The sequence below is a fragment of the Rousettus aegyptiacus genome, unplaced genomic scaffold, assembly GCF_014176215.1.
Source record: "Rousettus aegyptiacus isolate mRouAeg1 unplaced genomic scaffold, mRouAeg1.p scaffold_m13_p_1, whole genome shotgun sequence".
In the NCBI taxonomy this organism is placed as follows: Eukaryota; Metazoa; Chordata; class Mammalia; order Chiroptera; family Pteropodidae; genus Rousettus; species Rousettus aegyptiacus.
The window spans coordinates 74,921,812-74,934,401 of NW_023416284.1; the positions used below are offsets into that span (position 1 = coordinate 74,921,812).

The following is a 12,590-nucleotide window of genomic DNA, read 5'->3' on the forward strand; positions in this document are numbered from 1 at the left end:
GGATATGGACACATGACCATGCTATGCTGAGAAGAAGCATTTTTTTTTTTTTTTTTTCAGAAAACCTCACTTAAACTCAGGCAGGTTTGTGGTGGCAAGTGTGAGGAAAGCCAAACTGGATGGGATATGGAGAGTGTTTAAGGGACAAATGGGAAGTCGGGAGGCATCACTGGAATTCAAGATGTGCTGTAAAAAGGAGAGCTGTGCAAATGGAGAGAGTAGCAAAGAAATGAATGACTCAATCATCACCTTTTGGGGTTTAGTTTTATTTGTGTTTCTGCTCTTTACGGTGATGCAAATAATCCATGTCCCCCCTTCCTTTTTTTTTTAAGTTAGATAATTCAAAGAAAAAACATACACATCTTTCATAATCTTGCTACCCCAAGATAACCACTGTTCACATCTTGATGTATACTCTTTCAAGTTTTTCCCTATAAATATATGTTCTTCAGAAGAATGGCATGATCAGAATGTATCTTACAAGTCAGCTCTTCTCACTTAGTCATCTGTCTTGAACACTGACACTATATTCAACTTTGGGAAGCACAGCAAACACTGAATGAACAAATATACACACGAGAAAGGGACTCTACTTTTAAAGACATGTTAAGAAAAATTTAAAATATGTCTACTCTTTGTCTAATTAATTCCACTAGGAAATTTGTCCTAAGGAAATAATTTGAAGAGCATGCTAAGAGTTATTTATGGCTGAGGCTATTCACTGTAGCATTGTTTCAAATATCAAAATTAGGAAAAGCTTAAATTCCCAACAATAGAGGATAAGTTAAATATATCATTTTATATCCATACAGTAGAACACCACAGCAGCCAATTAAAAGATGATGTGCATTCGGATGTACTGACATGGAATATGCGAAGTGAACTGCTATGTGAATAATGTAGTTTCACAACAGAACATATAGTAAAAACCCATTTTCTTATGTTTAATCAAGATGTGTACATTTGCATAAGAAGAGGTCTAGACCAGGGGTGGGCAAAATTTTTCTGTGAAAGGCTAGATAGTACTTTTTTTCTTTAGCCTTTGCAGGCCATATGGTCTCTGTCACAAACATTCAGCTCTGCCATTACAGTGTGAAAGCAGCCATGGTCTGTACACAGAAGACACATGGCTATATTCCAGTAAAACTTTATTTACAAAAACAGGTGGCAGGCCAGATTTGGTCCATAGGCCACAGTCTGCTCATCCCTAGTCTAGAAGAAAACATATCAAAATGCTAACACTGACTATTTCAGGATGGCAGAATTATGAGTGATTTATAATTTTTTCTTTTTTTATTTTCTCAATTAAATTTAATAATGAGTATGTATTATTTTAAAAATCAGAACCAATAACATGCCCATTTTATGACAGGGGTGGGGTGGGGTGGGGTGGGAGAAAAGGCTTTGAGAAGCCCAAAATGTGGTTTGGCACAGTTTCATATTTTTAAGATCAATTCTTATTTATTGTTTCTTGGGTTTTCTATAGGACACCACAAGATCCCTCAAAACATATCTTAAGAGAAGGGGTAAGGGAAAAGGAGAGAGGGAACAACAGCAAACTCTACCCCAGTCCTGGTGTTTCAGAAAGTCCCCAGGATCGGAGAAGGGTGTGACCTACCACTAGACATAAGTCACAGAGGGCCAGCTCTCTGTCAACCAACTCCAGAATGGCAGGATCCAGGTTTTCTCCGAACCACACCACATGAGGTCGCAGCAGGCCTCCGCACCCTGCCTCTTCACACCTGTTAAGAATATTATCCTTAACCCAAGCTTTAACCCAAGCCCTGCCCTGCCTTGCCGTACCAGAAGGCCTGCCCAGGGGATCAGAGGAAGACCAGGCAGGGGCTGTCCCAAATCCAATCTGTCCAAATAGATCACCCCTGATCCTCCTTCTTATCCCCATCCCTGCCATCCCAGCCTATATGAGCTTGTCCTGAATATGAAATACATTAAGTGCCTTATAAAGTTTTTATTTTGTCTGGATACATAGTTAATTTGTGACGAATGCGTTTGACCTTCTCCTTCTATTTTTCTTTCCTAGTTACTTCATCATACTCATGAGTGTGATTGTGCTCACAATTACCCAGATCTGAGAGGAACACTGGATTCACATTTGCCTCCAACAGCCCAATCTTTCCCTAATTTCATCAATGACCCCCCTTCATTTTCTCTGAGATTCACTTCCTTCTCGCCCTGTCTATAGCCAAGTTCTCCAGTGTCGATTACTAAAATTCTCTCATTGTTCACTCCCTACTATCCTTTAGTTTTCTCATATGTAGCTCCTGTAATAACCTTCCCCAAGCATCATTTTCATCATATTAATGTCCTACTCAGGACCCTCCAGGATTCCCAGTTCTTTCAGATTGAAACTTAAGCATTTTAGTAATGAAAATTCTTACTAAGAAAAATAAAAAAGGGTTCTGTGGTTAAATAAACCAGTAAAATATTAACATATTATAACCACTTTTAAGAGAGTAACAATGTGTTTCAGCATATGAAATGCTCTGAGAAAAGTAAACATACTTCGACTTTGTTGGGTCTAGTGTTATTTGAGCACATGACATTTTTTCAAGTAATGCCATGGATCTACTGCTCTATGAAACACTTTTGGAGGTACTCTTTTAATATCTGGTCTTGGAAATTTGATATAAAAATCTTTCTAAAGTTTCTTATTTTTTAATCTACAAAAATTATGTTTAGTCCTATAATTTCATCTTTATAAGTCCTTTTCCTGTTTCCATAACCCTGGATTAATAATACTGATGATGAGGAGGAAGATGAAGATGATAATAACTAATATTTATTACCCAATTACAGGACTCCAGCCTCTATGCCTTACACTGAATAAGCATCTGTAGCATAACAGCTTCAGAAACTTTCCAGACTTCAAATTGTCCTGCCATAACACAAACCAAAAAGTGTCAGTTCCCTTAACCCTGGTTTGGTTCATCGTTTGTCCTTTCGCCCTTGGCCATATAGGTCAGGGCTGTCTTTTACATTTGTATATTTAAGAAGCATCTCACCAAATGAACTTAAATTTCGGTTGCTAATTTTTTTTTTGTAATCTGGAAGACCAAATACAGATCAAAGTTTTTACCCACCGGGGAAGTTTCTCAACTGGGATTTTGGCATCTTCTATTTCAGGTCCTGGAGCACTGATGCGAACAATATAAGAAAGAGAGAATGTCATTGGTAAAATTAAAGAACAAGAAATAAACCCCATGAGTTTTCATATTTGCCTGGCAGGATATGGTACAAAATTCCTAATTAATACATGCTGACTAAGAAGGGTCCTTGAAGGATGGACACTAAACAATTACCCACGGTTCTAGGTCAAGAGAGGAAATTTATATGTGGGGTAGGGGTGGAACAGCTGGATGTGCTAAGGGGGAGTTTCATGATTTGCATTGTGTATATTATAATTTGAATCTTTGGCAATGATATGACATTATTACTTGTATACTAATTTAAAATGGTCAAATAGAATTTTTCTCAATATTCTGAGTCTGCTCTTTATTTCCTTCCCAAATTATAATAACAGTATACATTTATCACAGAAATGTTGGAAAATTCAAAAAGATATAAAGAAAAAATCAAAATTACCCATACTCCCACCACTCCTGATAATCACTGATACACAGATACATCAACATGGGGACTGTGTGTGTGTGTGTGTGTGTGTGTGTATTTAAAAAGTTGGGATTATACTGTATAGAGTGAGATCCTGAGGTTTTCACTTAACATTGTAAATTGTGAGCAAAATATTTCTTTCATCATAGGGTATAATGTATCTAGTCTTATTTCTAATAAATATCTACAGGAATCTTAGATTAATGTTCAATTTCTTGGTATTTATGTTCAATTTAAAAGAAAAAACAACATATACTTATTCTGTAGTGCAACATAATTACCCTTTTCCTGATAAAGCTGGACAAATTGGACTCTTGTGATTCTCAGCCACAGCTCCACAAGAAGTACATCGAGTTTTAAATATGCTACCTGAAAAAAACACAAGTTAAGCAAGACCAGAGAGAGTATAATCAAGAGCAACTGTCTCTATGTCTCCACGTTCACTTTAGCAAATTGGCCTTCCCTAGGTATCACAAGAAATGTAAAGGCATGCAGTACTACTGAACAAGCCAAGAACATCTGTCCTCCTGGACTTTATAATCTGGAGAAAAGAGGGATAGATGAAATAACTTACTACATGACTAAGGGGCTCTCAGATTGCCTTAGAATGATGTTCAGAAGGAACTGAACTGGCTGACAGGGTAGATGAAGCCAACCTAAACCGAAGGGCATGATTGATAAAAGTTCAGTAGCTTGGGATGTGTTTTACAAAATCTTAATTTCAACTTAAGAAAGCGTGAATCTTTTATCTAAAACCAGCTCAATGATTAAATAATCAACTAATAAATGAAGAAAATAATTGTTAAAACTAGCAACCATTTATTGAGCTAAACCAATAACAATGACCACGACTCACTAAATATTCACATGTGCCCAGTGTTGTGCTGAGCATGTCACACACTGTAGTGGACACATATTGCTCCACTCTGTCCAGTGTAACTTCTTTGAGGAACCAACTCTCCTCTATGAGCTTATGGAGCTGTCAATGACATCTCAAAATACAAGCCTGGACACAAGTTATAGACTGATCCAATCATAATACCCTATTCCTCTAGCGGTAGTGTTTGGTCAAAGAGGAGGTATATGACCCAAGCAAGGCCATCTATAAGTTCATGTCCTGAGGAGACAGCTAAGCTAGAGTGAGCCTGGAGTCACCAGATGCTACCTTCGCCGGCACAGTTTTAGTATGGCCACTTTGTTCCATGTTAGCATCTCTGAAATTCAGATGTGTCCTACAATTATTACTAGCCACATGATGGATGTGATGTGGTTGTCACAGCCAGCACTTGCACAGACTTATTGAAGGATAACACCAATGACTGAAACGTTTGATGACTTGGTTGTTATTTTTGGCGTCCTGACTGGACAAAGGCAGTCCCTGTATATTTCTGCTGGCAAACCATTTAAGGGCCATTGGAGAAAGAAAATGAGTCCTAGTTATTACTTAGAACCTTTCTGTCGACACCTTTTGGTAAGATCAAGAAAGGCCCAATATCGAACTTGCAGAATGTGTGTCAGCAGCTTGGAAAAGAACCAGAGAGCTCACAGACGGGCACCCTTTTAGGAAGAGCTGCATCCCCAATCCCTTTGCTGGCACAGAACATGAAACTGTGGGGAGAATGTAGTTATCGATGCCTCAGGGTCATCCAGAAATGATTTAGAAAAAATATCTTAACCACTTTATATCACTCATGTCTTGTTTAGATAGTGAGAAATATCTTAAACACTTTATTTCACTCATATTTTGTTTTTATGTGTATGGGAGTGATATAATTTCTAAAAATCTATATCTAAGTATGCTTTAACAAGCCCTTCCTCTAAGTATAAAATAACAATTCTTAGGGACAATAAAATATCATAGTTTTAAGTTATTTTCTTTCTAAGTATCACATTAAAAACATGATGCATCTTAAAACTGATGACATCTTCACTGATGAAAGAAAGGGCTTTCTTTTATTTTTACTTAAATCAGAAGAGAGTTCTCATCTCTTGCAATCAAAAAAAAAAAAAATCCCAACAAATATACCTATATAACCTATTCGATCCTTAAAAGAACTCTATAAGATAGATGTTATCCCCATTTTATACATGGTAAGCGACAGCCTACATTCTGATGCTGCAGAGAAATGAGAAGCGCCATGAAGAAAGAGTCCCAGACCCAACAGAAGAAGATGCCAAAAAGACACTTGGTTAGTGGGTGGCTGACCACTGCTGGGACACAAAAGAGAGATGGGATCCAAGTGAACGGTGCTCAGCTTTCATTATCAGGGTGACCGTAAGCCTAGGCAAAAATGGGCAACTTCACTGCAGATACACACAAGCAACATTCCCCATTGGGTCACTGTTTCCGGAAATTCCATGCTTAGAAATGCATTCCTTGGGATCAAAGTTTTGTAGACTTTTAAATGCAAATGTTCTTGGGAAGAAATCCTTGCATGCCCATTTATACTCTTGCGTGAACGAATTAGATTTTGGTGAGAGCAAAGAGGGGAAATGATTAAGATGAAGGAAAAGGAGGGTGTCATCAGGGCAGAGAAGGAAAGCCAAAGGGACTCAAGACAAAATCCACATGTGTCACAAACTTAGTGGCCTTGATATAGTGAAAGTCACTGAGCTGACAGCTCCCTAAAGGCTCCAGGGTTTAGCAGAAGCACAGCCTCAGTGGAGAGTGCTAACTGGGGGACAAAGGGAAAGTAAAAAGATGCCCCCAGGAATGCCAAGGTCCTCCGGCACCAGATCCTGCTAAAGCCACAACTGTTCAATGACACACCTCCCAGTTCCCTTCAGCCCAGTGGAGCAATTGTCTTGGAACACAACCGCCCTCAACAGAACTCCCCAAGGAGGGGAGTGCATGCAGCTGTGCAGACCAGCACTTCTCCAGTGTCATGTGCACACCAGATACCTGGGTGTCTTGTCAAAATGTAGATTCTGATTTAGTGGATCCAGGTGGGAAATGGCAAGATGTCTTGTTCCCTTCCCATGTGAGGTTGGGAAGGGAAGGGTCCTCACCATGAATTTCCAGAAGGTTCTTGGTGCCAGCCTTGCGGTGCAACTCATCGATGTTTTGGGTGATGACCGTGACCCTGCGGCCCTGCTCCTGCAACCGGGCCTCACACTCAGCGATAGCAAGATGCCCCGGGTTCGGCTCCGCACTCTGCATGAGTTCCCGCCGGTAGTGGTAGAATTCCCACACCCGGGATGGGTTTTGAGCAAAGGCTTCAGGAGTGGCCAGGTTCTAGGGGTAAAAGAGAAGGTAGGAGTCAGGGAGGGGAAGAAGCGCTAATGCTCCAGAGCACAGGCAGCTGTCAGGCGTGGAAACTTGCAGGGACAGCTAACCCTGGGAAACACTGGAAGGTCCCTTCTAATCTAAAACAGAGACAAGTAGCCTTGGGAGGGTGCAAGCTGGAATACATCTCCTATAGGTTCATGCAGTGTGGCACTTACACGACAGGGGCCTGGGCACCAGTCTCTGTCCCCATTCTGGAACTAACAGGCACCTTGGAGAAATTGGTTTTAATTTCCCCAATTATGAGGCAGGGAAAACACAATCTGTCTCATTTACCACTCAATTACGTTATTTTGAAAACGAAGTAAAGCAATATGTAGGAAGGGAATTTAGACTGACTCTCCTTTTTCATGGAGCTCCAAAATATATATAAAGCCAATATCATTTGTCCAGGAAAAAGAAGTGAAATGCAAAACGCCCAACTGAAGTATAATGGCCATAAAAAACAAGTTTTTAAAATTGTCATTATAGTTACACAACATACCACTACATATATAAAACATTATATGTATTATATTAACAAAATATGTAAAAATAGGTTTTTTAAAGTATGATTCTTCTTCTAGGAAAGATAAATCTCATCTGTTGTGAACAGAAAGCAGAGCAGTAGTCATCTAAGGCTGTAAGCTGATGGGGAAAGGGTACAAGAAAACCTCTGGCAATGACCAAAATATTCCATACCTTGATTGTGGCAATGGTGGTATTATGCATTTTGTTTTACTGTAAAGGTCTCTTTCTACCTGGTAGTAATGTCAGCCTTCATTTGGAGAGTGGATCATCTATGCTGTGGATTATCCACGGTGACCCTATACTTCCTTCCTTTTTGCCCTGCAGCTCACAGGTGGCACATCAACTTGGATATACGTCTTGGAACACTGCTGGAGTCACACGTATTGACTTCTTTGCTTCTCTACAAACTATGAGACGCTATGAAATGACTGCCCATTCCTCTCAAAGCTCCTCCTGACACCTGTTAAGGCCCCCACCCCCTGCTTCTTTATTTCAGGGACTGCTCTCTGTGGCTCCTCTTTTTTTGGGGATCCCAATGGTCCTCTGTTCTTTCCTCTCTCTTCCTTCACCTTTTAAACCCATTTTTTTAAATTATTATTTTCAAGTATACAGTACACTGGTTAGACATTTATATAGTTTATGAAATGATCCATGTTTATGAAATGATCCACCTGATTGCTCTCTCTCTCCTCTGGCTCTCCACCTAGCCATTGCATTAACGCTAACTGCATTCCCTATGCCGTGCTCTCCATCCCTGTGACCATCTACCAACTAATTTGCACTTCTTTAACCCTTCACTCCATTCTCCCAGCCCTCCAAACCTTCCTCCTCTCTGGCCCTCACCATATTGTCCTCTGTATTTGTGAGTTTGTTTTTGATTAGTTTGTTCTTTTGGTTCCTTACGCTCTGCATATAAGTGAAATCGTATGGCATTTATCTTTCTCTGACTTATTTCACTCAGCATAATAACCTCTAGCTCCATCCATGTCGTTGCAAATGGCAGGATTTTATTTTTTTATGGCTGAGCAATATTCCACTGTATATATGAACCATAACTTCTTTATCCAATAATCTGTTGATGGGTAAAAACTGAGTTTTTAAAAAAAATCATGTCCCTGTAGAACTTATATTTTAACGGCCTTCATATAAAGTTTTGAACATTAAGCCCTAAGTCTTTAATAATTCAACTTTGGTTTTGATATGAAAAGTTCAAAATAACTATAAAAATGTGTAATGCTGAATTTTACTATCTATAGTAAAGTAATGAATTATAGTAACCAAGGTTTTCTGATTCCCCTTTATTTACTAGAAGAAATCTAATTGTTATCTGAATAAATGCTATCTATACATGCCTAGAAAGTAAGGCAAGTTGACTGCTATGCTTAAATCACAGAGCTTAATCATATAGACATTATGTTGATGCCACAGTAAACAGGACAAACGAGTCGTAGTTAATTTCAAAACTTTGTTCTCTGGGTTCCAGGCATGAGTATAGGTTCTGAGTCAAACTCTGTTTTGGCTTAATTCAGAAGAGCCTCTTTATGCTCTGGAAACACTACTGACCTGAGATTGCCACTTTCTCCAATAACCTCCAGCTCCTCTGAAGGTTGGAAGCCCACTTTCAGCACTAATGCCAGCCCCGGAAATGACGACTATGTGCTTGGCTTTTGCAAAAATCTTCCGAAAATTGGCCATATCTAAAGAGAAAATAAAATATCAATCCAGTGCACCATTTGGATATTTATATCCCATATTAATTGTCTATATAGGTCTCCCCCGTTATCTGAAAGCAGAGCATTCCTATGAAATCTTGCATAAAATGAAGGAGCAACTACCTTAGGATGCATCTTACTAATGGATACACAAAATAAATGGACATAAAGTACCAATGCTCACAGACACAGTTCAAAGCTATGGTGCTAGAAGCTGAGATGCTGAGTGTAAAGTCCAGAGGAGGGGCTTGATGGGGCCACCTTGCTGTTGGGGTGTGCACTGTCTCTGTAACTCATTGCACAATGAATGCTGAACGCTATTGTTGTTCACCTTTTTTTTTTTTTTTTGTAAAAGCAAAAGTCCTCTTTTGATTTCTTTCAGTTAGTGAAAACAGATATTAATGTAGGTTTTTCATGATAGCAAAATTATGGTACAGTGCAAACTTTCAAAAAGCAGGGCAGACCCATATCTTGAAATTTGACCTCTGTAAAACTATACTTTAAGATACCCAAACAAAAATCATTCTCATACCATTAAGACACCATCCATGCACCTCATATGTGAGCATATAGCACCTTGAAAAAAGAAGCTGGGCCTTCAGGCACACAGCCCTGACTGAATCTCAGCTCTACCTCCAACCATCCATGTGATCTTTTGAGAACCACCAACCCTCCGCTATCCTGGGTTCCCTTAGCTTTTTGATATGTACAATAATGTCTACTAGAGCAAGGCTGTTATAAAGATTAAAAGAGGCTAATGAATGGGAATACATCTTCCTTCATAAAAGTAAAACCAAGACTGTGTGTGCGCATGCATGTGACTGTGCCCATGTGAGTGCGTGTGGACTGATCTCAGGTCCCCTGGACCCCAAAGTCTTCCTTACCTCCCCAAGTTCTTTTCCCTTTGGGGATCTTGCTAATTTCAGCTTTGCTCAGCATCACTATCAAAGGTAAGAACAAGGGCCCCTCAACTGTGAAAAAGTGCTCTGCCCCAAACCTGGACACTTGACTTTCTCCTTTACAGCTCAAATAAGAGTTAGATCTTTCAGCAAGACATCACAAGACACCTGAGGTAACAGAAGGGAATTGAACACAAAGGATAACATGGCAGCAGATAATTGTGGCTACAGACCATGGCTAATCCTCCAGGTCAAAGGCTTGTTCCGCACCTCCAGGCACCCTCCCCCAGATCTCAGACCAACAGGGATGGGCAGCAGCCATCATTGAGAGCTCACTACACCCCAGGCTTTGTGCCAAGTACTTTATGTGGATCACTAGGTAGAGTTTGCCTCTCAAACAAATGTCCTCATCCCAGGATAAGAATTAAGTCAGACGTGGAATTGCCACCCTATCTCTTGGGCAGCAGAGATTAGGTTAGAGCACAGCACATGGCTGAGCAACACTCTTCTCTACCAGGCACTGAGGCTCTGCAGGCCCGTACAGGTGGGGTAAGTAAAGTATGTGGCCCCAGGTGGCCAAACCTAAGCCACACAGAGCTGAGTATAAGCTGCAGGGAGAAGAGGGACTCCTGTGCTGCCCTCCACCTGGAAGAGCAAGTGCCAGACCAGCATTGCCTGTGGCTGGCCTGGGCCACTGAAGCAGACATCTTCCAGGAGTGGCTGACCTGTGCTAAACCGCTGAAGATTTCAGTGAAAGTAGAAGTGAGTTTCTCAGTTGATGGAGCAGGCTTTCTGGTCTTCCCCCTTGGAGGTGGCGGTAACCATGGTGCCCCTGACACTGAAAGTGTTCATTCTAAGATGAACAGGTGACCGGCAGGATGGAGAAAAGGAAGAAAGATAGTGGGGTGGAGGCTCACTATAGACTAAAGGCCCACATATGTTAACTTGTAGGTTTTCCCCAGGTAAAGATATACATCATTTCTGTCCAGTAGCAAATTTAACCCCATATTACCCTGTAGGACAGTCTCCAGCTTTCTTCCCCTGCAAAGAGGTGAGGGGTTTAGGATACAAACCATGTGTGAAAGGCTTAAATGCAAATATTCTGGGAGAACAAAACGTCTTAAATGGACTTGCCTATTAAGAGATCATCTCTGACCTGTCCTGGAAGAGGGGCCTGCCTAAAGAGAAAAGGACTGAGTGGCTTTCTACAAAATCTTGCCCCACACCCACTTCTAATTCAATTCACAAACATTCCCCTCCAAGTGCAGGAACTTTTAAGCACTTCAAATTCCACTGGAGATGAGGAGATGGCAGGTTAACAAAGACCTACTTGAACTTGGACGAGCCATTGTTAGGCAAATCTTGGTTCCTGTGGCAGCTGGAGACTTTAATCCACAATACAGCTGGGAAATTAATCTCCTGGGGACAACCTGGAGAGGTCCCATCAGATTTTCTTTGTAGTATGAATTCTTGAGATGGACTTTAGAAAAATCACAAAAATAGAAACAATCAGAAAATACTTGTATTTCTACAAAAGTATATATGTACACATATGTATATATGTATGTATGTGTATGTGTGTGTGTGTAGATATATAGATACACATCTAGGCTCTGTCACATATACATACATGAATGCCCTTAACAAAAATCTTTACTAACAGCTCTTCATGGTACTCAGCCTCCTAACCAGCTATTTTCAATTTTGCTCTCAAGTGCACCTAGGTGCTCTGGAGCAGTGTTCTCCCCAGACCAGTAGCAATGGCATCACCTGAAATCTTGTTAGAAATACAAAGTCACGGGCTCTACTTCAGGTTCACTGAATCAGAATCTCTGGGGTTTGGGGCTCACACTGTCTTCTGGTGATTCTAATGAATCACTGCCTTAGAAGTTCGGGAAGGGGTGAGATGTGAGAATTCATTTGAAAAACAGGTTCTACTACTTTTTAAAAGGTATGAAAACCACTGTCCTCTTTGGTTAAAACACAGTTTCTATGAGAATGTAAATTCTGAGAACTGAACTAGACAGGAAAGATATGTACTAATACAACAAATAGGATAAAGATGACACGTCAAAGAAACTTGTGTCTTAAAGCACATTTACTAAAATTTCATCTATCCCTGAGGAATTTTATAAAACAAAGACAATATTTGGATCAATGACATCAAAAGGGTAATTGGCAAAGCTGATGTCTATCTAGTGGGTCAGATGGTTGGAAGAACTTAGGATTAAAGTGTGAAGATATAAGAAAAATAGAAAAATAACCCATTTCCTCAAAGTTTACAATCCCCTTGGAGGATAACCTATCAAAAGTACAAATGCATTTTCTCTTTGGTCTAGCAATCCCAAGTCTGGAAATTTTTACAAAAGTGAGTCTTGCACACATCCAAAATGACATATCTACAGAGTTGTTCCTTAGACCACAGTCATTAACAGCAAGAGACTAGAAAAAACCTAAATATCCATCTGCAGGGGACGAGTTCAATACAAAGGTGCATTCACAAGAACATGGCTGCTGCAAAAAAAAAAAAAAAAAAAAAAAAAAAACAATGTA

General features: G+C 40.0%; 1 protein-coding gene across 4 annotated transcripts in view; it reads right to left on the bottom strand.

Annotated features, from left to right (window-relative positions):
- The window catches only part of SIRT5 (sirtuin 5), a 29,656-nt gene that overhangs the window by 10,821 nt on the left and 6,245 nt on the right, over window positions 1–12,590 (bottom strand). For all 4 annotated transcript variants that reach the window (XM_036237020.1, XM_016123264.2, XM_016123265.2 and 1 more), the window contains exons 2-7: window positions 11,368–11,517; window positions 8,990–9,123; window positions 6,640–6,865; window positions 3,912–3,999; window positions 3,102–3,155; window positions 1,619–1,742 (exon numbers count right to left, since the gene is read on the bottom strand). In XM_036237020.1, the coding sequence (XP_036092913.1) occupies window positions 1,619–1,742; window positions 3,102–3,155; window positions 3,912–3,999; window positions 6,640–6,865; window positions 8,990–9,123; window positions 11,368–11,482 (741 nt within the window). In that variant the 5' untranslated portion in view covers window positions 11,483–11,517. The remainder of the gene's footprint in view (window positions 1–1,618; window positions 1,743–3,101; window positions 3,156–3,911; window positions 4,000–6,639; window positions 6,866–8,989; window positions 9,124–11,367; window positions 11,518–12,590) is intronic.